General features: G+C 44.3%; 1 protein-coding gene across 6 annotated transcripts in view; it reads right to left on the bottom strand.

Annotated features, from left to right (window-relative positions):
* TTC7B (tetratricopeptide repeat domain 7B) overlaps positions 1-26052 on the bottom strand; it is a 273770-nt gene that overhangs the window by 138130 nt on the left and 109588 nt on the right. For all 6 annotated transcript variants that reach the window (XM_086709020.1, XM_086709021.1, XM_086709022.1 and 3 more), the window contains 3 exons: positions 20226-20398; positions 11978-12041; positions 7241-7378 (listed from right to left, as the gene is read on the bottom strand). In XM_086709020.1, the coding sequence (XP_086565146.1) occupies positions 7241-7378; positions 11978-12041; positions 20226-20398 (375 nt within the window). The remainder of the gene's footprint in view (positions 1-7240; positions 7379-11977; positions 12042-20225; positions 20399-26052) is intronic.

Genomic DNA, 26052 nt, shown 5'->3' with positions numbered 1-26052 from the left:
TTCTTAGCTATGACACCCAATGCATGAACAGCAAAAGAAAAAAATAGACACAGTAGACGTCATCAGCATGAAAAGCTTTTGTGCATCAAAGGACATTATCAAGAAAATGGAGAGGCAGCCTACAGAATGGGAGAAAATATTTGCAAATCATTATCTGTTAAGGGTTTATTATGCACAATAAAGAAAGAATTCCCACAACTCTACAACAAAAAGACAAAAACCCAAGTTTAAAATGGGCAAAGGTCAGGGGCACCTGGGTGGCTCAGTCGGTTAGGTGTCTGACTTCGGCTCAGGTCATGATCTCATGCCTCGTGAGTTCAAGCCCTGTGCTGACAGCTCAGAGCCTGGAGCCTGCTTCGGATTCTGTCTCCCTCTCTCCCTGCCCCTCCCCCGCTCACACTGTGTCTCTTTCTCTCTGTCTCAAAAATAAATAAAAACATTAAAAAAAATTTTTTTAAATGGACAAAGGTCTTGAATAGATATTTCTCCAGACAAGACACACAAATGGCCCAAAAACACATGAAAAGATATTCAACAGCATTAGTCATTTGGAAAATGCAAATCAAACCCACAATGAAATACCATTTCACAACTACTAAGATGGCTACGAGAAAACAAAACAAAGCAAAAATAACAAGTGTTGGTGAGAATGTGGAGAACTTGGAACTCTTGTGCCTTGCCACTGGGAATGTCAAACGGTGCAGCTGCTGTGGCAAATAGTTTGGTAGTTCTTCAAAAAGTTAAACAATTACCGTATGAGCCAGCAATTCCACTCTTGTATATATGACTTTACAGAACTGAAACCAGGAACTCCAATATGTGTTTGCCAGTGTTCCCTGCAGCATTATTCACAGCAGTCAAAAGGTGGAAACACTGAACACGTCCACCGATAGATGAATGGATAAATAAAATGTGGCGTATACATACAAAGGAATATTCTCCAGACAAAAAAAGGAATGAAGTCTGATACGTGCGATCAGACGTGTTACACAACAGAGTGGAATCTTGAAAACATTAGGCGAGGTAAAATAAGCCAGACATAAAAAACAAGGACAGCATGGTTCCCTTTACATGATGCAAACTCATAGAGACAGAAAGTAGATCGGAGGTTAGCAGGTTATGCGGGGTGGGGAGGAGGAAATAGGGAGTTACTGTTCAATGGGTAAAGACTTTCTGTTTGGAGTGATGGACGATTTGGAAATAGTCATGAAGGCTGTACAATATCGTGAATGCAATTAACTCACTGAATTGTATACCTTAAAAAGGTTAAAATGGCACATTAAAATTTATTGAGGGCCATAAAAACAGAGCAATGATACTTAATTCAAAAACGTTTCCATAATGGTGGACATGGAGGTGCCAGGGGCCATGTCAGGAGGTGAGATTCTTTGGGGCAGGCCTGTCACACAAACGTGACATAGCCGATCCCTGCTGGGTGACCCCCAGAGCTGGACCAGAGTGGGGATCTGTAGGTGCTCTGGCCCATGCTGGGCCCAGCTCTTCCTCTGTTACCTATTTCCCAGCTAAATGACCTTCACTCTTTGGACTCACCTGGGAAGATACACTCACTGCATATCCAGGGAAAGTTTATCTTCAAAATCAAAGAAAAGAGAGCAGGACGAGAATGTCCATTGGCTTTGAGTTTATTCAGCAAGTTTCTACTGAACACCTACCATGCACTAAACATTCTGCCTTGATCTCTCAGAAGGCCACGCCTCTAGTGGTCAGGCCACACTGATGCCTCCTAGCGAGCTGGGCACCTAGGTCAAGGCTGGGCTTCTGTAGCCCAAGTGGGGCCGCACGAAACACCAAACTCTAATATAAACTGACAAATGGTAGGCCTGTTCCGCAGACTTAGACATTCAAGTGTCTTTCACATGCTCCCTGATTAAATGAGTGTTTGGGTTAGGAATGTGTAAATGTCCCTTTGGTACAAGCACTAGCCAGACAGTTCTACCCACAGAACTATAATGTTGTTGAGATTTACCAGAAACGAATTGGGAGTTCAAAAGGAAAGACAAAAATACCACTTCTGTCTTTAAAGCTGCCGTCTCTATGTAGAGGGGACACGTACACCCTTCCCAAAAGGACCCCCTAACATTCTGTCAAGAGGGAGCCATTAATAGTCAAATTCAAGAAACAAACCTACTTCGCAGTTTGGGTTCATTCTGAAAAAAACAGAGGAAGCGGGGCTTGTTGCTTTACTTTTAATAGCACGGGTTGTCATGCCAACTAGTGCTCCTGTTTAAATTGAAGGGGAAGAAAGAAGTGTTCCTTCCTACACAAACCTTTCAGCGGGGCTCACAATTAGTCTTCTAAAAACACGAAAACTCATGGCGCCGGAGATACGGTAAACACCATGCTTATATTTAAGCCTGTCACAACGAGGATGTGGGAAACCTCTGGTTTGTACTGCCTTTACACAACGCTCCTGCCCAGTGATCTGGCTGTGCGCTGCCCTGAAAGAGAGCAAGGCATTCCGTGGGCACACACACAGAGGTGGCCGATCTCGAGACGGGAGGGCAGCCTTCCATCTTGAAGGAACACAACTGAAGAGAGAGACAGAGACAAACACAGTTTTCTGGTCAAGGTGGCTCTGCTCCCCGCGAAGGCACCGTTCCTAAAAGGCTGGGTCTGCACAGTGCTGCACAACACCCAAAGGTGCCAGTGATGCGGGGAGGGAAGGGGAAGGCGCACCAGGTGCTGTGGCAGAGGGACCCCCTCGGTGCAGGGGTGCCGAGGGGCCCGGGTCAGCGGCAGAAGGACGGTTGTTGGCTTCTGCTCATGCAAGGTCCCAGCTGGCATAAAGGAAAGTCTGCACAGTGTTGCTACGGCAAGCAGGACCTGCTCACAGACCAGCCGCGGCGGGGCACGGCCGGATCCCATCAGCGAAGGGCACAAGCAGTCTGTCCCAAGATGTCGGGGGTTCCCAACCCAGCCCCGTGCCCGTCTGGTGTCCTCTCCTCCCGCTCCTCCGTGAGAGCGAGCCCTTGTCTCCCATGTCCTCAGGCCTCACGCCCTCACACCCTCACAGTCCTGAGGATGAAGGTGTCTCTCTGCTCTGAGACTTTAATTCCTAGCAGTCCTTGAAGAGCCAATTCAGGAACCAGCGTTCCTCCTCTCGCACTGGCCCCCCACCTACAAACACTGCGGCAGCCTACCCGGTCTGTCCACCTGTGGTGAGCATGCCCTGGGCTAACCAGTCTTCTCTAATCAGTGTCCTTTTGTGTATTTCTATTTAATTTCCCTAATTAGTTTCTGGAAGTTTCTGGAAGCCAAAAGGCCTTTCTCTGTACACTTTGTTGCTTCCCCTGTGCCTGGAAACCCCTGAGCATACGGCGGTGGGGACAGCACAGAAGCACACAGCGGCCGCGTAATAAGCTCCAGTGCTGGGTTCTGTTCTGAGTACCTTATGTGGTTTGGCAAATAAGCCTCACAATAGAGGCTGAGAGAGGTGTGATTATTAGCCCCATTTTGCAGAAGGAAAAACCGAGGCATATGAGGTCAATGACTTGCCAGGATCACACAACTGGTAACTGGCAGACCCAGGACCCAAACCCAAGCTCTCTGACACGAGGGCCTGGGCCTGGGCCACACTTGGTTGCTGCCCTGGGTTTGGGGGTTGAGAAGACAAAGACGGGGTGGGGAGCCAATGGAGGGGAGAAAAATGAGTGGGAATACCTATAGCAAACACATACGATACTATCCCATTCCTTGAAACTTACGTAAATGTACATGCATTTATTCACAAAGAGATACATGAAAAAGTGGTCTCTATGATGTCAATGGGTAGTCAGCTGTCTCAGGAGGGCGGGCCTTTAAGTGCCTTTTATTTCCTTTTCCATATTTGTCTGTTCAGTTTGATTTTCAAGGAGTCTGCAAGGTGCTGCAGACTGCAAAAATGATCACCGGTGAAGTCAATTTCATCATGGGAGGAAAAGGGAAACGAAACAAAAGGAAAAGAAAGGAAAAAGAGGGAGGGGTGGGACAAGCCATCACGTGTTTCTGATCGGAAGGGTGGCATGCCACACCTGTGACTTAGATCACCTCGGGGACAATGCAGGAGGTGAAGACAGACATACTATTCTACCGCGATGAATGACAGCAACGACAACCCCCAACTCTCATGGGGCCCAAAGAAGTAGTACAGGAAGTTGAAAATCCAGCTGCCCCCACAGCAGCACGGCTCACCACAGTCAAATGGCCATCGACAGATGAACGGATGAACAGGTTGCGGTATAATCTACATGATGGACTGTTATTCGACCATAAAAAGGAACGACATACTGACAGGCTACGGTGTGGGTGACCGTGAAAACATTATGTTGAGTGAGAGAAGCCAGACTCAAAAGGTCACTTACTAGATGATTTTATTAATAGGAAATACCCAAAATAGGTAAATCCATAGAGTCAGGAAGCAGGTTAGTAGTTGGCGGTGACTGGGGACAGGGGGGAGGGGGGAGGGGGGACAGTTGCTTCCTGGGGATGAGGTTTCCTTTTAGGGTGCTGAAAATGTTTTGGGATTTGATAGAGGTGATGCCTGCACAGCACGGGGAATGCACGGAACGCCACTGAACCGTGCACGTTTAAAATGGTTTAAGTTTATGTTACGTGAATTTATCTCAATTAAAAGACAGTCCAATTAGCTTTTAACCTAAAGCCCCAATAAAATGGAAGGGCAAATGAGAAGAAAAAAAAAGAAAAAAGAAAGAAAGTCCCAGCAAATGAAGGAAGCAGGACACTCCACGGAAGATGTGGCCTGGGGCCAGAGGAGAGAGGGTCCCTGCTCAGCCAAGCGTGGACCTTCCGTAACTGAGCACCGAGGTGCCACCATCTCCAGATACCGGGAGCTTTCACCTTTCTCCTACGACACCTCCTGTTCTAGCTAAAAGATATGAGACAACATGGTCATCAAATATTTGCTGCGGGAAGCTCCAACTGCAAAATCAGGTAGAAACAGCAAGAAAGGTTGAAGCCACGTATTCAAATGCTTTGCAACTGGAAGCGGACCCTGCGGGGAGCCCTCCCCAGCATCAGCCATACCAGATGGCAACTGCCTGCTGCTTGGCTGCCTCCCCCAAGACTGGGAGCCACTCACGGGCAGGGACCATGCCTCGTGCAAGGCTGTGTCCCGGCCTTTATCACAGTCCCTGGCTCAGAACAGGGGAATGCATATACCTGTGTTAAAGAAATGAATGTCCTCCATTTTATATATCTTATCACTTGACTTCTATATATATTTTTTAAGTTTTTATTTTCATTTATTTGAGAGAGAGTGCACAAACACATGCAAGCGGGGGGGAGAAGGGAGGGGGGAGAGAGAGAGAGAGAGAGAGAGAGGGAGAGAGAGAGAATCCCAAGCAGGCTCCACGCTCAGCACGAGACTGGCATAGGGCTCCATCTCATGAACTGTGAGCTCATGACCTGAGCCAAAATCAAAGGTGGGACACTGAACCCACTAAGCCACCCAGGCGCCCCTGATTTATATTTTTAATAGATAAAACACAGCCATGGGATAAAATCCAAAGGCCTCCAAGGAATGTAACGGTGGTAAATTTCCCTTTCTCCTACCCTTGTGCTCCCTCACCTACGAGGCAACCTCTGACGCTGTCCCCATCACTTTAAACGTGACCAGGGCAGTGAAATTCTGAATTGCAAAAGCTCCGGCAACCAGACCGCCCAGTGACTCGGGCGTCAGGTCATCACCACAAGATGGAAGCCACATGTGATACCAAGATGAAAGTCATCGGAGTGCAAACAAGGTCCCAGTATTCCGTGCTGGGAGGAGGCACATGCCAGGCTTGCAGAGGAACGCTGCTAAGGTGACAGCCGTCCCCCTAGAGTCATTCATGGCATGTCGAGAAGTCCATGGGCAGGGGCCAGCCAGCCACCTCCAGTTCCTCACACCTGATTCTGATGCTGGCGCATTTCAAGCTGAGGCAAGGCCACGTGGCCACATGATGGGACGAAAGCAGACACACAAACCGCAATCACGCTCGGACCCAGAGAGATGCTTTAGCGGTTTGTCTAGAGGAAAAACATTCACCTTAAAAGAACTCAACGGAGAGCTGGGTGGCACTGTCCCCACGGACAGGCTCCACGGTGGACACGGCAGATGGGAACTCAGCCGGCCAGGAGGAGAGGGGCCGGGGAAATCAAAGCACCCACGGTGGCAAAGAATCTGGGCAGCGTCCCCAGGGGCATACCGTGTGCGACAGGAACATCTGGACACACTGAGCCCCGGCCTGTGAGGGGCTTTTTTTGAAGACTGAGTAACCATTGCCCTGTATAGTCACCAAACCGAAGCCTAAAAAAAGACCCGGGCCGCGCAGGCTCATCTGTTCTCCAAGGCTCCTGCCTAATGTGGCGAAGCACCGGCGAGAGGGTGAGCCGGGTGCTTATCTGATTTCAGCCAATCTGTTACTGTATTTCATTCCCTGTCCTCGTGCCCAGAGGCTGTTGCAATGTGTATAAATTTAGAAAGAAAAAGATAAATAACATGGAAAAGTCCATTTTAACAAAATGAGTTGTTTTCTTTCTTTTCTTTCTTTCTTCTTACTCCACTAAAGAAAGGACAAAATGATCGTGTTACTTATTTAGCCCTTACCGTGGCGGAATTTGGTATTCTGGGCAGCAGCTCAATAATGCATGACCGCAGCCCAAGATTAACTAGCTTCTTCTGAAATTGTAAAATAGTCAAGCTTCCATCCCAAATATTTTTTAGAAGCTGAAGGAACAAAATGACAGTACCTCGCCCAAGATCTGTAATCAACTAGAGCGTCTTCTGATCGAGCCAAAATCTCTGAACGAAGACTGTGCTTATTGACACGAATGTCTATGCCAGCTCACTGACCACACACGGCGGTGCCATTTTGCCCCAGGAGTTATGCGTCGATGCTTTAATAAGGTAAAACCTTCATAAGGACATTAGTATCACGGATGGGAGGTTTGGGGTTACGGTAGAAATTACCCTCAAAGAGAAACTGCTTGAGAAATGCTTGCCTTCCCTCACACGCAAATTCACAGCCAGGGGGTTTATGGACCAAGGTAGGAAGTCGCCACCAGTGGATTCTACGGGCTAATCGTTTAGCCCAATTCCCACTCCACAGAGTTAAGTGATGGGCCCAAGGTCACGTGGCTGCCGTGGCAGAGGGGTCAGGACCAGGTCTCACAGCCCTTCCCCGGGCTTATTCTGCTGGCACCACTCCTCACCGGAAAGTACCAGACTCAAGCGCTATACCTCCGACAGCATCTCGTACTGGCCTCTCCTCCCGAGGGCAATGGTCAGCAAATCATAGACCACAGATGCGCTCTGCAAGCTGATGAGGCGGTCACTCTTGTGCTCGGGTATCCGGCTCAGCACAGCATCCCGGTTGGCCTGAAAACAACGCAGAAGAGAGAAGCGGATGGTGAGCCAGTCCCTGCACACCGCCAGTGTTCGGGGCAGAGAAGCCATCTAGGCCCTCCTGCCCCGAACAGCTTGCCGAGGGCCTGGAGACGGGAAGGAACAAGTACGGGGCTTGTCACCTTGGGCTGTTTATTCAAATTCCCCAGAGCACTGCAGCACATGGTACGGGGTGTTATCCAAACACGAAGGCCCGGAGGTGTGGTTCTAGAGGACGCTTGGTACCTGTCAGCAGGCATTTGAGGGAAGCTTTGGGGGCTGATGGGGAGCAGGGTGGTTTCTCCTGGGCTGGGGCTCACAGCCAGGCTTGCTGCAGACACAGCCAGTGCTCGGGGGCAGCAGAATGACCCATCAGGTACGGCCCTGCTGTGCCTTGCCTGTAGGTCCTGCCTCTGCTCTACATTAAAGAGCAGGGGGGAAATCCCCAGTCCCATGTTCCCATCATCAAAGGGTGCCATTACGTCGTGTCTGTCAGTCCTGCGGAGACGTGCGGTCCTTTTCCTGCGTCACTAAAGCAACATTCAAATCCCTATATGGCACCTTCCCTGGAACAGACTACAAAGACTAATGCAATCTTGTTTAGGGAAGCACAAAACAGCTGTATCAGAGAAACCAAGAAGCCAACAGATTTTTGTCTTAAAAGATATTACCGAGGACTCAAGAGATCACCTTGCCTATTTTCCATCGCCGCTGCTTGGCACAGAAATACAGCAGGCACATTCAAACTTATTAATCTCATCTATCTAGAAATCAAATGCTCTTTACGACAACTTGTTTCCGTTACTTCCGAAATTTAATTTCTCTACAGATTCTCCACACGTATCCCATGTATCAGGGACGCCACCTACTCTAACCATTTTCTTTTTCTCCCTAATAGGGAGCCGGAATCGACTAAGTTAGATTTTGCCTGTCTTTGTTCCCCCTGCTAGTTAACAGAAGTCTCCAGATCTATCCACCTCTAGGAGGACAGAAGGGGCCCGTTGGTTTTTCCTGCGAAGGGGTGCCTGAGATACCAGGGTCGCTTGTCCAGGCCGGCTGATGATCATCTCCCTGCCTGACATTTAGATGGCCACGCACACACCTTCTCTCTCACAAACGAGGCAAAATGCTTTCTCTGTGTGTGAGTCCAAGGCACTCACTTTTAGCCACCCATCAGTACTTACTCACTCGAAAACTCCTTGCTCTTAAATGTCAAAGACAAATAAGAATACATAAGACAGGCCACTTCCTACAAAGTGAGTCATCTCTTATGGATACAAGCCTGCTTTTGAAGATTTCATTCTAAGGTTTTCTTGTTAGGAGTGTCTTTGAGCCAAGAAAAGAAACCCTGAGGGAAATAGGAGGGCCTCCTGTAAGGGGTCTCATTTTATTTACTTGCCATAAATGTTCCATACTGAGACCAATGCCTGGAAGAGAACAAAAGAAAGCAAAACAAAGCAAAATACTACTTAGGGGATATTTTCAAGTTATGCCAAGCACACTTTTTTTTTTTTTTTATTCTTAGAGAAAATCTATTGACGTCTTTTTTTTTTTTTTTTAATTTTTTTTTTCAACGTTTTTATTTATTTTTGGGACAGAGAGAGACAGAGCATGAACAGGGGAGGGGCAGAGAGAGAGGGAGACACAGAATCGGAAACAGGCTCCAGGCTCCCAGCCATCAGCCCAGAGCCTGACGCGGGGCTCGAACTCACGGACCGCGAGATCGTGACCTGGCTGAAGTCGGACGCTTAACCGACTGCGCCACCCAGGCGCCCCATGACGTCTTTTGATTAAAACCTCAATACATCCAGGGCGCCTGGGTGGCGCAGTCGGTTAAGCGTCCGACTTCAGCCAGGTCACGATCTCGCGGTCCGTGAGTTCGAGCCCCGTGTCAGGCTCTGGGCTGATGGCTGGGAGCCTGGAGCCTGTTTCCGATTCTGTGGCTCCCTCTCTCTCTGCCCCTCCCCTGTTCATACTCTGTCTCTCTCTGTCCCAAAAATAAATGAAAATTTTGAAAAAAAAAATTTAAAACCTCAATACATCCACAGATAATAAATACCGCAGAACACCGTGTCGGTGGTAATTGTGGAAATGTAGTTCTGATGACCCCTTTCTCCTGGGGAAACTTCATTTGACACTTTCTTGCAGGTGGAGAGACTATGGATAAATTGACTTTTCTAAGTTAAAGTCAGAACCAACGAAGATACAGTTTTCTCAGATACCAAAAAAAAACACAGCAATTCTCAACTGGTTCTGAAATTGAGCACATGAAACTTTCTGTCTAACAGCTGAAAAATCAAGAAGTCAAGGAACATGAAAAAAGGCTTGCAAAGGCAACTTAACTGAGACTTCTACCTACATAATTACGGAATAATTTACAGGGAGAGCACAGTCATTTTGGTTGGAAACCCAGACCTCCATATTTACTGATGATGTCATTGGATTTCACCATCCTCTGAAGAGAGTTTCCAGAAATTCAATACCACAGAGCCAAATCGGACTGTCTCAAAGGGATCTCAATTTTGAGTATTATTAGTTTCTATCATTTCAATTAAGGAGCAGGAAATTTGGAGACATCATTCCCAAGACATCTCCACTTAGAGCAAGCATTTCAGAGATGTGCCTGTGTTTTCCAGACTCTAAACTGGAACACACAACCTGACCACAGAACACCATATTTTCAATCAGAATTGCCCAAGAAATCTAAAATGTGTGGTCGCCACTCTTTCAGAACTTTTACAACGTCACCATCCCAATCTGCCCAAATGAAACTAATTGCTAGGTTGTGGAGAGCCCCGCCTAGAAGGAGGGCACGAGAGCTAGGAGCCCAACTCGAGCTGGCCCCCACCAAAGAACTGATGACGAAGCACGGAGAGACCGGCTCATTCGCAAAACAGTTCCCGAATGCCACAGAGTGCCAGCCTGTTCACATATATGCTTTCCCTGACTGTGCCAAGGCAGAGTAGAGAATGTAAATGACACCGTTCTAAGTGACCAGCTGACAGTCAAGGAAAGATGAGTCAAGGGGGCAACCTGTTTCCTTCAGAGGAAGTAAGGCCAATGACGTCAAAGAGGTTCCAAATAAAAAGCAGTGGTAACTCAAGCAGTCTTGCTCCTGTAAACATCTCTGGGCCATTTCACAGAACAAGGAAACCCAAAGCTTGAAATTAAGGCAAGGATGCTAGCCTCCCTGACTAATCCCAGCCTCTTCCAATCCCTCCTTCGCTCAGCATACAGCCTTCTTCTTGTGTTCCATTTCTAAATCTTCTTCGGCTGAGCGCATTTCATGGCTCCATTTAAACTGCACACTTGGGGAAGAAGGAAACTACCTTCTCTCGCTTCAGTTTCGATTCCTTTTCTTCCACCTTCTCCACCTGCCTGTCTGGTGAGGAGGGAGATATGAGAGGATGCAGCCTAATCTGGAAAGAGCAACAGACCACTGTGGGATGCATCCGTTTTGCCTGCTCTGGTCCTCATCTACAGAATGAGTGAATGGGTGGGAGGACATCTAGGTCCTTCCAAGTTCCAGGAGCCTCGCCATTCTGCTCAGGTGCTTAGCACACACCATTTAGGTGCTAACGTACTAACTACTATAACACAGATTGCTTCTCAGAGTTTCAAGCCAGGCGGTCATGCCTAGTGATATGCAGAGTAGAAACCCAATAAATGGTGAGTAATGAAACACTAGATGTAAACTTTGATATTCTAGCCAGACATTACGAAAACATTTCAAAGGAATCTGATGGCCTGGCAAAAACTCCCGCACAACAGCAGAGCAGGTAACAGGAGCGAGCTCTCACGGCCAGGGACTCTGCAATGCCCAGGGAGCGGGCGGGAGACCTGTCCAAGGAGCTGAGTCTGCTCCATTGGGCTCCTGCTTTAAAAACCAGAGGTTCGGGGCGCCTGGGTGGCTCAGTCGGTGAAGCATCCGACTTCAGCTCAGGTCACGATCTCACGGTTCATGAGTTCAAGCCCTGTGTCAGGCTCTGTGCTGACAGGGCAGAGCCTTCAGATTCTGTCTGTCTGTCTGTCTGTCTCTCTCTCTCTGTCTCAGTCCCTCCCCCGCTTGTGCTCTATCTTTCTCTCTCAAAAATAAATAAAACATTTTTAAAAATTAAAAGAAAAAAAAACAGAGGTTCGCATACACCACAAGTTATTTATCCCTAAACTCTCCCTCCCACCCAGGCAAGTTGAGAAGGCTCAAAAAGGTTACCCTCTGGGGGCTTCCTTCCCTTTTTAGGGTTACTTTGATGGTCTTTTTAGCCGCAGTTTTCCGATACACAACTGTGCTAGTGTTCCATCAATACTCACCAGGTGGGCAAATAAATGAACTCAGATGCCTGTTACCTACTAGGGCAGAGAAGTCCCATGCCCCAAGCTGACATTAACCTACAGGGGACATTTCTAACCATTCCAAGAATTAAGAAACATCCCTCTTTTCAAACCCCCGTTGTTTTTCCCCCCACCCAGCTATCCCCTCTAGAAAGTATTCTTCTCCAAAGAAAAACAGCCACTGTACTGATGGAGTCACCATATCACAAACAGGACTGTAGGAAGAGGGGAAAGAAAAATGTAAAAACACATTCTACTTACCATTGATTCACTGATCAGCAGTAACAACAGGGCTTCTTCAGTATTTTCTTGAGGACAAAAAATGCTGTGTAAAGAAAATCAAATGTTATACATGGCACTTTCAAAATAATATAATGAACGGAACTGATTATTAAAAGCTTTTAGATTTTTTATATAGAATCCACACAAAAAAATACTGTACATCAGGACACTTGAAAATACTGTATCATCTGGACAGTATCATCTGGACACTTGAATTAATTTGCTTATTTCTATGGTAATCTATGGAAGTTTTAACTATATTTTAACTATGCATTTTAACAGCAGGCAGCAGAGTGAAGTAAAGCTGTAAAAACCACATTAAAAGCCCAAATAACATATATGCCAATTACAGAGGCAGAAATTTGCTACAAACTGACATTACCTCCATGATAAAGCTCTCTCTTAAACCCATTATGGGGTATCGATTATAGGCATTTTACTAAGCAGGTGTCTGCTTACCTATTTCTTGCTAACTGCCGTATCTTATATTGTCCATTAGATGAAATAAGAGATTGGAAGCAATTTTAGAGTTTGAATCATTTCTAGAATACTGTAAGAATTTGGCGAGCCACCTTAGTTAAACACACGTTCGTTACAGGGTGGCCCGCAAGAGCTAGCTGTCTTATTAATCTGTTTTATGGAAGTTGGCTGAGCTATATAACATCTTGGATTGAAAGAAAAAGCTTTTAAGCTCAATGTTGCTCCTCGAGATTAGAGAACAAAAAAACCCAAACATACCCCCAATCTCCATTCTTTATAGCCTATAGCCTTGCGCTTTGAGCATTTTTAAAGACTTGTAGCATTTTTTCCCTCTGTTCTAAAAGCTCTAGAATCCTTTGAGTAGAATTGGAAGTGTTATCACCAACTGAGCCAAACTCGACTGTTTCACAGAAAGGAAGGAGAGTGCAATAAAAATGAACTTGGTTAAAAACACACAAACAAGGGGCCCCTGGGTGGCTCAGTCGGTTAAGCGTCCGACTTTGGCTCAGGTCATGATCTCACGGTTTGTGAGTTCGAGACTTGTGTCAGGCTCTGTGCTGACAGCTCAGAGCCTGGAGCCTGCTTTGGATTCTGTCTGTCTGTCTGTCTGTCTCTCTCTTTCTGCCCCGCCCCCACTTGTGCTCTGTTTCTCTCTCTCTCTCTCTCTCAAAAATAAATAAAGCATAAAAAAATTTTTTTAAACAAACAACCCCCCCCCAAAACAAAACAAAACAAAACAAATCTCCTGGACGTTTTGGAGACGATTACAAAAGAATAAATCTTCCTAGTGATAACATCACAATCATTTCAGAGATAGGATGACTCCCCCACCAAAATGATGAAAAAAAATGTCTTCCACATCATTATAGATCCTTGTTTTCTCTGAAGCGCTGGCAACTTTTGTATGGCGACAAAGGACCGTGAAGAGCAAGACAGAAAAACCACAGAGCCTGGTTCTCTTTTTACAACTCTGACGTCCCTAGAGGTAAGGAAACCACCTGTGGATGGTTCCCGTTGCTCTTGTGGGCTAAAATTTTACGAAAAGGCTGGCCTGTAAATGATGAGCAAGATTCTGGGATTTGCAGTGAATTTCCTAAAGGAGGTAGCTTGAGGTGAGCTGGGTTTTTCAGAGATGGAACTCTTCTTTCTCCTTAAATTCAGAAATAGAGCCTACAGAATTTGAATGAAGAGTGTTCATGTGTGTGTGTGTGTGTGTGTGTGTGTGTGTGTGTCCACCCAGCAATCATTTCCTGATATTCTGGCTCCAGCTTACATACAACTGGGACCTTACAAATAAAGCAGTAGCATTAACCTTTTTTTCTCATGGCTAGCCAGTTCTGCATTGTCCAGACTAATTGAAAAGAAGAGAGAGCCCATGCTAATTGTGACTTAACACCAGCCAATTCAGTCCATGGATAATCCCTAAATTCCATTTGAGCCATCCAGCCTGCTTAAATGCTAAGTTGTGTTATTTTTACCAGAGCTGCTAACAAGTAACACATTAACTGATTCTAATTCCACTTCCTCTACCCTTCCTTTCGAGGCAGGCGAGAAGGGTACTCAGGAGCACTGCAAAGCTCTCAGGGCTGGCAGGAGGAAATGGGGGGTGAGAGAAGGAGGAAGGTAGTTTTAAGGGACAGGTTGAAAAACTATATATCAGAATGCACCCCTTCCAATACTTATGGATTCTCTAGACCCATTTCTGTCCATTCCTCCCTTCTTCTCTGTTGAACCTGATGTGGAGCTCAGGGTAGATGTCGGAATTGTGACAGTCTCCTGGTGGGGACCAAGAGCCTCAGGGGAGGTCCCAGGGTGCTTGGGTCTCAGCCTTGTGGAGTGGGAAAGCTGGGGCTCTAGACCCACAGGACATTGACTAAAGGGTACGGTGCAGGATTAAAAGGAGCAGAGAGAAAACAGGGCCCGTGGGGGGTGAGGACAAGCTCCTGGGGGACAGACTGGTGGCCAGCGGAGGGGGTAGAAGCACAGTGCTGCCGGGTAAGATGGAAGGACTGCACTGAAAGCCCAGCCACATTACTAACTCACGGGCTGACCTGCAGGCAAGCCACTCATTTTCTGACTTTGGATGAAATTTACCAACTCACTGTCTGACTCTACACAAAAGAAACAAGGACAAGAAGCTTCACTTACAAATAGTGATCATGACCTTGCTGAGGTTCCCAGATAACAGCCCTTTCTTAAAATTTTCCCAGATAGGTGAAAAATGTCACTGTATGTGGTAGAAACCATCATACAAAAGAAATCAATCCAATTTTATCCAACTGCCGTTCATCTTTCTGTCATCTTTAGCCATTACACAACTAATGACGAGTCGGATGTCTGGAAGTCAACGGCACCATCTGGGAGTCAAAGCAGACCCTATTTAGGTACAAAGATGGCCCTGAGCACCTCCAACCTGTAAGAAAATTATGTGTAAGTAATGACGACATCAACTCCAAGGCCCAGCAATGGTGCCTTTTATTTTGACTATGTCTTGCCTGATTGTGATACTACTAGGGAATCTCTGGACAAATACAGCCTCTGAACCACAGCCAGTGGAGAAGAGCTAAAGAATCAAAGCCAACAAGGCTGCAGCCCCACCCCATCCCCAAGTCACACTGTTAAAGATGCTGAGACAGAAAACACATCAGTCCCAGGTTTGTGTGGAAGGACAAGGATTCCAAGAACGAAAAACTAATCATTAAGAGTACCTGCTGATTATGAGGGATCAGCTAGCCTGATGTGAGGATCAACCAGGCACACAATTCCATACAGGTCAACATCCCCTCATGTCAAAGAAAGAAGAGTCCTTCGTTTGGATCAAGTCCCCTGAGCTATACTCTGGAGTGGACTGGGTGAGTCCCACAAAGCATATGGCCTTGGACAAGGCCTTCTGCATTCCTGATGAGAAGACAGGCCCTCCACCATGACTGGAAGGTGGGCCATGTACACTAGAGGTGAGCCCAGGGCAGGAACCGGGGGCACAGGGGTTTGCTCACACGGCTTCAGTTCTGCCATCAGGTGGTTCTCCTGACCCTTCAAGCCCCCCATCTTCACACTTTAAACAGTGTCCTCATCTTTACCCAAAGCCTGTGCACTGGCTCTGGGAGGTTCAGACCTATATTTAGAACTCCATGATAGTCACTCTCTCCTCCTGGGCCTACAAAGGAGTTCAGCACATCTGGCTCCAGGCTTTCAATAAATGTTCTCATCAACCACTTTCTGGCACAAAAGTAGTTTTTAATCTCCCTCCTTACTTTGCATAAATCACGAAGTCGAATATGCATTTAATGATCTAAGCCACCTCAAGTGTTCTTTACAAGGAGGAATACAATAGAAGGAAGATATACCTGACATGTGTACACTAAAGGAACATGTGTAAGAATGTTCACTGCAGCACGTTCTAGAAGGAGGAGTCAGATAAACACATGAACCAAAAAAATCAGATATTTTGAGTGCTATGATGAAAAATAAAGGAGCTAATGTGATAGAATATGCTTGGAAAGGACAGTTATATACAGTGACTGGGAATCCTTTCTGAGAAGATAACAGTTAAGCTATTTGGGCCAAGGCCTGGATGAGATGGAACCAGCCCCAACTGAGAAACAACTCCAACACACATCATGAGCAGAACGGATCAATATATTAGAATACCTATGGAATACTGTGCAATAATGAAAACAGACTCCAACTGCATGCAAAAATATGGGTGAATCTCTCAAACATAATGTTAGAAGAAGTTAAACAGAAGAGTTCTTCATGTATTATTCCGTTTACATAAATTAAAAAAAATGGGCCAAACTAATTATTGGGACAGAACTCAGGATGGTTTCCCTTGGATAGGGAACTTGGTAAAAAGTCATGAAGTTTTATACTTCTGGTTTATTTCTCTCAATGTGTGTCATGTATCAGTAAAAAGCTTACTTAAAAAATAAATAAGCAAAGATAAAAAAAAATTCCACATGGAAAGACCTAGAAGGAAGGAAGTAAAGAGGCCAATAGCATGTGCTCCCTCCCCTCTTTTCTATCTAGGATTGTCAACATCTGCTTTCCTTTCAAAATTCAAGATGGGGAGAGAATGAGCATCCTGTTTCCACTTCACATGCAGGCCACATTGACAAGGAGTGGAGTTTTCTGACAGAGCTCGCTTTTCCATTATGACCAACTATTCTGAAGGGTTCTTGCGATTTGCTGGAGCTAGAAGGCTCTGTGCCTCCTAAAGTCTGCTCTGTGCTCATATTTCTCATAAGAGACTGAGAAGGGGGAAGCATTTGGGACTATTGGCCAAGATGGGGTTTAATCATTATCTGTGGATCTCCTTTTTCACCTCCCAACTACCACAAATGAATTGGTGGTAATGCCCTTCTCGCCACAGGGTTGACCAATCAGATAGTACTGGTGATTAGGAAGCGCCAACACACGTGTAATCCCAACAGGCTTTCTCTGTTTACTAATAAACCAGGAATATCCCTGGGAACACACAAAACTAGAAAGCTAAAAAACGATAGTAATGACTGAAGGAATAAGGACCGTGTGGAAATTAATGAAATAGTGAACAGAGACACAATTAAAAAAAAAGGAACAAAACTAAAAGCTGGTTCTTTGAAAAGATCAATGAAATCTGATGAAGTCTGGCTTAGCATGTGAAAATTAATTAATGTAATACATTACATCAATAAAGAAAAAATGTACATGATCATTTTGATAGATGCAGAAAAAACATTTGACAAAATTAAATACCCTTTCATAAAAAAATTACTCAACAAACTAGTGATAGAAGGGATCTTTCTCAACCTAATAAAAGGTATATATGAAAACCCACAGCTAACCTCACACTTAATGGTGAAAAACTAGATGCTTTTCCCTCATAAAATCAGGAATAAGACAAGGATGTCCACCACTCTTGCCACTTCTATTCAACGTTATACCAGAGGTTCTAGCCAAGGCTATTAGGGAAGAAAATGAAATAAAAGTCATCTAAGTTGGAAAGTTAGACATAAATTACTTCTATTTGCAGATGACATGATCTGGTATGTGGAAAATACTAAGGAATCTAAAAAACTATTTGAACTAATGAACTAGTTCAGCAAGATTGCAGTATAAAAGATCAATATAGAAAATCAATTGTATTCTATATATTTGTAATGAACAAACCAAAGACGAAATGAAGAAAACAATTCCACCTATGATATCATCCAAAAGAATAGCACACACAATAAGTTTCACAAAATAAGTGTAAAACTTTAACCCTAAAAATAACAAATCACTGCTGAAAGAAATCAAACAAAACCTAAATAAATGAAAAGACATCCCATGTTCATGGATCAGAGACTTAATATTGTTAAGATGGCAACACTCCTCAAATTGATCTATGGGTTCAATGTAATTCCTATGAAAATCCTAGCTGCCTTTTTTTCCCCCAGAAATGGACAAAAACTGATCCTAAAATTTATATGAAAATGCAAGGAACTGGGGGATGGGGGTGACAGCAGCTAAGAGGTACTGAGTTTATTTTTGGGGTAATGAAAATGTTCTAAAGTTGATTATGGTGATGGAAGCACAATTATATGACCATATTAAAAGCCACTGAACTATATACTTTAAATGAGTAAACTGTAAAGTATGTGAATCATATCTCAACAAAACGGTTAAAAAAAAACCCAACTGACTGTATCTGTGCAAAATGAAATTGTGACTTAGCAATCAGCCCTGGTATGGGAATCCTCTGGTGAACCAGTAATTGCATTTTCTAGATCTGCATGTTGCCTCCATAATTCTCCTTGGACAGATGGGGAAGTTGACATCAGAACAGTGACAAAGTCTGAGTGGTTCACAAAATAAAGGAGAAGTGGCCGGCTCTATGAGCTTTTTTGCCTTCAAGAGGTGAGGCCACATTTAATAACACCCAAAGAGACAGAGAGCTCTATCTATGTGTCCAGCTTGATCAGGGGAGGGAGTAAGAGCTGAGTTTCTCAATATACCTGGCATCTTATATACCTGTCAATTAAGAAACATAGAAAGCACACACACAAACACACACAAACATCTCAGGTCTATTTTTAGGATGTAAGTTTCACTTTAAAAATGAACCCCAAACCTGCTTCTAAATAGTTCATAATGAGGAGTCAGCATTTTTAAAGTGAGAGTTTGGGAATTGTTAGGACAGATGTTCTGTGAATCCAGATAAGGACTAAGGAGTGAACACAGGCCATGAATTAAGCAAACTCATGGTTCAACGAGGCCATAAAAAGGGGGGATTAAATTAAAAGGGGATTAAACACAAATTAAAATAAACCTAGGGAAAAAGTTAAGAATATGCTCACTCTGAATCCATACAAGAAATACAGTCTGAACAGGAAGATGATGAGGGAGAGAAAAGCCAGGGTCAACATAAGAGGATTAAGAGAGGCTGCCTGGAGAAATGCTGTCCCCTTTGAAAATGCGACAATCATTTTCAGAAGTCACACGTGTAGTATCTAGCAATACAGCAGCCTGCACTCTCTCTGCCATTTTCCCGATTTGATTAACAACCGTGGAGGCTTCCATATGCATTCATACACGCCACCTTTCCCTCATGGAGAGATTCTGAAAAGCCATCATGCCTTGTCCTTGCAGGGACAGGCAAAGATGGGAAGGTGAGGCTCTAAGGGGAGGAATCAAGAGTGAGTCAACAACTGTCCCTGTCTCCTGGCCCTCTTCATGGTCTCTCCCTGCCACGTCCCCCTCCCCCAAATGGGGAGGGCCCACACGGAGACTGCAGTGGTTCCCTAGCCCACCTTCCTCAAAGGTGGTTAAGTCCCAGATTTAAAACTTAAAAAAATTAAGAGGATCTAAAAATGACATCATCTTCCAATCACTTACAAATTATTTAATTCTCCTTCTTCTTATAGATAATTCAGTTTAAAACAAATTTTTATTCATTTTTTTTTTTAATTTTTTTTTTTTTTTTCCAACGTTTATTTATTTTTGGGACAGAGAGAGACAGAGCATGAACAGGGGAGGGGCAGAGAGAGAGGGAGACACAGAATCGGAAACAGGCTCCAGGCTCCGAGCCATCAGGCCAGAGCCCGACGCGGGGCTCGAACTCGCGGACCGCGAGATCGTGACCTGGCTGAAGTCGGACGCTTAACCGACTGCGCCACCCAGGCGCCCCTATTCATTTTTTTAATGTTTATTTTTATTCCTATTTTTGAGAGAGGGAGAGAGTGCGTGAGAGATGGGCAGAGGGGTGGGGGGGGACAGAGGATCTGAAGTGGGCTCTGTGCTGAGAGCAGAGAGCCCAACGCAGGGCTTGAACTCACAAATGGTGAGATCACGACCTCAGCCGAAGTTCGGATGCTTAACCAACTGAGCCACCTGGGCACCCCTAAAACAAATTTTTAAACAAAAAGATCAAGGAATTGCTGAAGAAAAGAAAAAAAGGTTAACTCTGGCTTACAGATTTGTCGCTAATTGCTGGATAATGCTAGGTTTCTTACAATAAATAGAATGAGAATCCCAAAGACCAACAGTGATGGCTGAAAACGGTGGCCAACCACCGAAATGAGAGAATTTTCCTACTTAAAATGCCCCACTGGTGCATAGATATTTGCAGAAGTTATGAAAAATAATGAGGTATATCTATTAAATTGGCAAATGAGACTTGTTGTCTGGTTCTCTTTTCGGGGAAGAATCTGCCCTTGAACTTCTACTCATCCTTGAGTTTTCCCCCAATCCCCTAACCTACAAATGAGGACATCAACTGCCATACTTCTCTCCTGAGTAGACGCGGGCTTTCCGAGGCAGGGTGTAGGTTTTGGTGTTTGCTCCTTTCCGGAGAGGATCGTCCAGAGGTGACTGGCAGGGTGGATCCTCCAGGGGGTTCCAGTAGCTCTGTTCACACATACCCCGCAACAAGATCTCCGCCAACTGCCTGGCTATTGTCTGGAAACACAAAGGAGGAAAGGCATAGCTATGAATCAATTTTGTATCATTCATTCACTCGTTCACTCATTCAATAAATATTTTTCAGTCATCATTTTGTGCTAGGCACAATTCCAAGACTCATGCTTAAAAGTTTTTTACTTCTCTGATGAAAATTATATCAGTTGGTGACAAAAAATAAAATACAATACAGCAAGATAGTTGAACCATTTTGAAACACAAGTTCATGTCCTTTGAATGCCACCCTGCCTCTGAAACGCTAAACGTGTTTTATGCCTAAAGCAACTGAAACTTTGAGTTAAGTTCTCTCCCAAAAGCTCTTGTAACAGGTGAATTGCAAATATTTTCATCACCTCCCAACAGATCCCTGCTGAAACCCAAACTTGGCATCAACCTAGATGATGTTATTCCTGAAAAAAAAAAAAAAAAATCTCTTCGTTGATGGTAAGATGACAATCAGGGAAGATTTTTAGAATGCCTTCCCTCTTTGAAGTGCCACAGGCCAGTCCCATGGTGGCCCCATCCTGGGACTCAGCACCTGGGCACCTCGTTCCGGGCGCACCCTGGGCCTTGTGGCCCAAAGGCTCCTGCTGACCTTGTGCAACAGAGAAAGCAAGGTGGGGAGCGTGGCTGCTGATCAAGAGAGACCACTTTTCAAAGCTGGATAGGTATCTCTTTTCTCACTGTGAAAACCCAGACATATCTGGGTCTTGTCATCCTGAGTTAGAAACAGATTTACTATGCTTTCCAAGCCCTCTGTCATGGAACATATAGAACAGTACCACGTAGGATGAATGGGAAGAGGGTGTGTGTGGCATATACTAAGAAATAGTTCGTTGGCTGACGCATATCAGTTCATTTACCTCATAATCTTCCAGAGATAAAGGAGAGGAGAAGTAAAAACAAACACACAAACAAACAAACCCACAAAATCTCTCTGAAAACAGAAGCATTGCACCTGAGGGTGGTCCAGGCTACCCCATGATCAGCAAAATAAAACTTCAACCATTAGGTTTTCCCACAAGGTTTTAGCATTCTTTGGAACAAGCAGAGAATGCTGATCTTCCCTGAGGGCGAGACTTTTTTTTTTTTTAATAAATATGTTCCAGGAGAGAACTCTGCTAGGTTTTCATCCACATGAAATCTCCTAAAACACCACAAGGAAACTTAAAAGCAACCAAATCACTAGCTTAGTGGTTTCTGATGACCACTGGGTAAAGGCAAATTTTCTTAATTATTCCCAAGTAAGACCCGCTGGCTTTAAATGTCTACAAAAATGTGAAATTAAATGCACTCCTATCATCCCCAACTGAGCCATCTGTAAAGATCTCATAAGCACACAATTTTCAGGACCTGAACAGCTCCCGAACTGTTTTCTTAAACCTTCCATTATAGTTTCATTTCCATCTCATTGCAGTCATATACGTTAATGACTTCTGCTGGAAGCATCAACTGGCAGAAATAACCTCCACTCGCTATAGCTGAGGGGAAAAAAAAAAACGTCAAAGGAGAAAAAATGAACGAGGAACTTCATTTTCTGGGTATATCTGCCATGGAGGGATTCTGAAGTTATAAAAATCTCTGTCCTAAAAACAGTTTGCTTGTCCACTACTAGACAGCTCATGCGAGATCTCACTTTACCTCAGGGTATTAACCTTCCAGAGAGACTTTGAAAATAAGGTTTTGATGTGATTTCATATTTTAAGGGTGTCATTTCACCACTGCACTACCGACTAGTTTGGTTGTGGGCACTGAGAGCCCACATGAAGTTTTCAGAACAGGAGATTAAATATGAGAAATTACCAGCAACATTACCAATGTCAATCAGACCTTCTACTTTTTTATACTCAGGTTTCATTTGCTTGCAGTTGAAAAGTTAACAAATTATTGGTAGCTATCAAAGTCAGAAGGAAAGAAAGGAGAGGAAGGGAGCCAGAAGCAAGTCAGGTTTTTATGTACAAATCCGTTTTGTAAATCCGTTTTGTATATATTTTTTAAATTGTGGTAAAATTCGCATAACATAAAATTTACTATTTTAACCATTTTGGTTAAATAATCCAATTATTTAATCCAATGGTGTATAATCCAATGGCACTTAGTACCTTCAGTGCTATACAATCATCACCTCTATCTGGTTCCAGAATATCACCCCAAAAGGAAAGCCTGTACCCTTCTAGTAGTCACTACATGTCCCCCTTCCAGACCCTGGGAACAACTAATCTGCTTTTTGTCTCTGTAGATTTGCCTGTTTAGAACATTTCATAAAAATGGAATCACACAATTTGTGGCCTTTTTGTATCTGGCTTTTTCACTCAGCGTAATGTTTCCAAGGCTCACTTATGTTGTAGCCTGGGTCAGTCTTCACTCTTTTTGTGGCTGAATAATACTCTGTTGTGTGGACATACCACATTCTGTTTATCTAATCGTCAGCGGATAGACATTTGGATCGCTTCCATCTTTTGGCAATCATAAATAGTGCTGCTACGAACATTAACGTTCAAGTTTTTGTTTGAACACCTGCTTTTAGTTCCTTGGAGTGTTTCCCTAACAGTGGGGTTGCTGTAAATGTACTGTTAAGCCCTCAGCTATGGTCTCACCCCATAGAGCTTACAAAGCAACGTTTCCATCTCCTAAGTGTGTCATAAATTTGCAATGATCAGCTGATCCTTGAGGAATCCTATGGTTATGAGCGGTATTAACTGGACAAGCTTTCTGATGTCTAGTCCAGACCAAGATACCAGTGAATAAGCCCACCAAGCACCAAGTGCTTCTCAGCTGGGGAAGGCAAAGAATCCCTTGTGGAAATGAGAAAATAAAATTCTCGGGTCCTGCCCCAAACCTACTCAGTTGACATCTCTGTGGTCAGGATTAGGGATGTGTACTTGTTCAAAAATGTTGCTCACATAATTCTGATGCACACCTTTGGTTCAGCCCTCAAGGAATTGGAAGCAGTTCAACCTAGGTTACGTGAGCCTCATCAACCAAGACCACAGGACTACTCGCGCCTCAAGTCCAACACAGACAGGAAGTGACTCCTCTCGCGTCAGCACCAACCAGTTAGCAGCTGAAAATGCCCAGGGGCAACTCCAGTCTATCCAGACTTCTTTAGGAGCCTATTCACGGTACTTCTCAGAAAAAAGAGGAAAACTAATTGAAAAAACTTCTCTCCCTTCCTGACATATCTTTATTCAGAATCCCACCTCATAGGATTTTTATAAGTTAAAGTACATTGATTTCAATACCACAAACCTTAGGCAATGGTGGAAGATATTCTCTAATTCTGTGAAAAATAATGTTGAAGTAAACAGCAGGCAGATCCCCACAGTGCACTCAATGCACTCGCATCTTCTAGTGGGGGAAAACCATTAATCTCCTTAATAAAATATATATGCTTTTGAGTCAACAATATGAACAAATGCATCATATTTAAGCAATCTTGAAAGACTGGATTTTTAATCAGCTCTTAAAACAATTATAAGAACACTTGCCAGTATAATCAGTTACTTTAATTGTGCTTCCAAATCTTAAAAGAACCTGTTCGTGCTGACCAGGCAAGGAGTGTTCTGAAATGTTGGGAGGAGGTCAATCTGAGAGAAAAGACATTTGGCACTAATTTTTATCTATACTTTTTCAGGGTTTTGTTTTGTTTTGTTTTCCCTTAAAGAACTCTACAAATCAAAATGTCTAGTTTGAACTTCTTAAGGCACCTAAAAATCCCATCAATATATAAATAAATCTCACAGACCAGGTGAAGTCTTGGTGGGGGGTAGGGGGTGGGGGGTGTAAAGTCACCCATCTTCCCTCATGCCCACTAATTCCAGGAAAGCCTCTGGCTTAGCCACCTGGCCCCATGACAGTTGCGCATCTTAAAACCCTGAAGACACCAAAAAGAAGATTCAGCCTCTCTTCCCACAACAGGAGTCTCTTGGCCTTGCCCAAGTGAAACTCTACCATGGCACGAAAAGGGGCCATGACGTGAGGAGGACAGTGGCATGGTAACAAGACAAAGGAAAGTGGAATCTCGTGCTGGGTTGTATGTGATACTCGCTTAGCTTCTGGTAAGCTCCAGACCTTCACCCAGACACCCCTTGGCTATGGCTCTGCAGGCCAAGCTATGGAGGTACCATCAATAAGTTCCCCCAGCAGGGAAAGTGTAAGGAGTAAAAGGAAGAGGGAGAACTTAAGTCAACAAGAGAGCCAAACAGCGATCAACAGCTTGGTTTATGGAACCAGCTTTCATATTTCTCCTCTGAGTTTTAGAGTCAATATAACTAATCAAACAACTAAGTACTCTTCAGGATCTAATCTGCTTTTGCTCTGGTTAGGTTTTGGTGTGAAATCATTAGCAGACAACCGACTCCTTTGCTACACTGGCATCTGGGAGGGCTTACGTGGCCCCTGCCTTATGGGATGCATTCCTTAGGTTTCAAGAGCTAGCACTGACAATAAATACATAAAAAGATGCTCAACATCATCAACCATCAGGGAAATGTAAATTAAAACCACAATGAGACAGCACGTCACATGTACTGGGATGGCAACAACTAAAAAGACAACAGCAAGTGCTGTGAGGGAATATGGAGAAATTGGAGGCCTCGTAACTTTCGGGGGGAATGTAAAATGGTGCAGCCACTTTGGAGAATCATCTGGCAGTTCCTCCAAATGTTAAACATAGGGTTACCATATTACTTGACAATCAAAAAAGAATGAACTCTTGCCATTTGCAACAATGTGGGTAGATCCAGAGGGTATTACGCTAAGCGAAATTAGTCAGAGAAAGACAAATACCATATGACTTCACTCATATGTGGAATTTAAGAGACAAAACAGATGAACAGAGGATAGGGAAACAAAAATAACATAAAAACAGGGAGGGGGACAAAACGTAAGAGGCTCTTAAATATAGAGAACAAACTGAGGGTTGCTGGAGGGGTGGTGGGTGGAGGGATGGCTAAATGGACAAGGGGTTAGTGGGGAGGACACTTGGAATGGGCACTGGGTGTTATATGTAGGGGATGAATCACTGGTTTCTACTCCTGAAATCATTATTGCACTGTATGCTAACTAACTTGGATGTAAATTAAATCATTAATGAGTTAAACAAACAAACAAACAAATGTAGAGCTACCATACGATCCAGCGATTCCAGTCCTAGGTAAAAGAATGTATATTTCCACCTAAAAAATCGCATGAGAATGTCCACTGCGGCATCGTTCATAGTCACCAACTCATGGAAACAATCCAAATGTCCATCTGATGAACAGATACATGAGATGTGTTCTATCCATGCGGTGGGATAGTATTTGGTCACAAAAAGGAGTGAAGTGCTGATCCGTGCTACAACTTGGGTGAACCCTGAAAGAAGTGTGCTAAGGAGGCCAGTCATAAAAAGACCACATGGTACATATCACCCCGTTTATCTGAAGTGTCCAAAACAGTCAGATCCATAAAAGCCAAAAAGAAATTAGTGGCTGCCGGAGGCCAGGGGAAAAGGGGAGCGTGGGGATTGACTACTGATAGGTATGGGGTTTCTCTTTGGGGATGAGAATGTTCTGGAATTAAATAGTAGTGACGGCTGAGCAATCTTGCGAGCATACTACAAACCAGTGACTTTAAATGGGTGAGATGTACAGTGTGGAAATTAGATCTCAATA

Source organism: Puma concolor, chromosome B3 (genome assembly GCF_028749965.1).
Source record: "Puma concolor isolate L17-30 chromosome B3, mPumCon1.1.hap2, whole genome shotgun sequence".
NCBI classification, from domain to species: domain Eukaryota; kingdom Metazoa; phylum Chordata; class Mammalia; order Carnivora; family Felidae; genus Puma; species Puma concolor.
The sequence above is the reverse complement of the archived record's forward strand: the minus strand, read 5'-3'. Positions and strand labels throughout refer to the sequence as shown.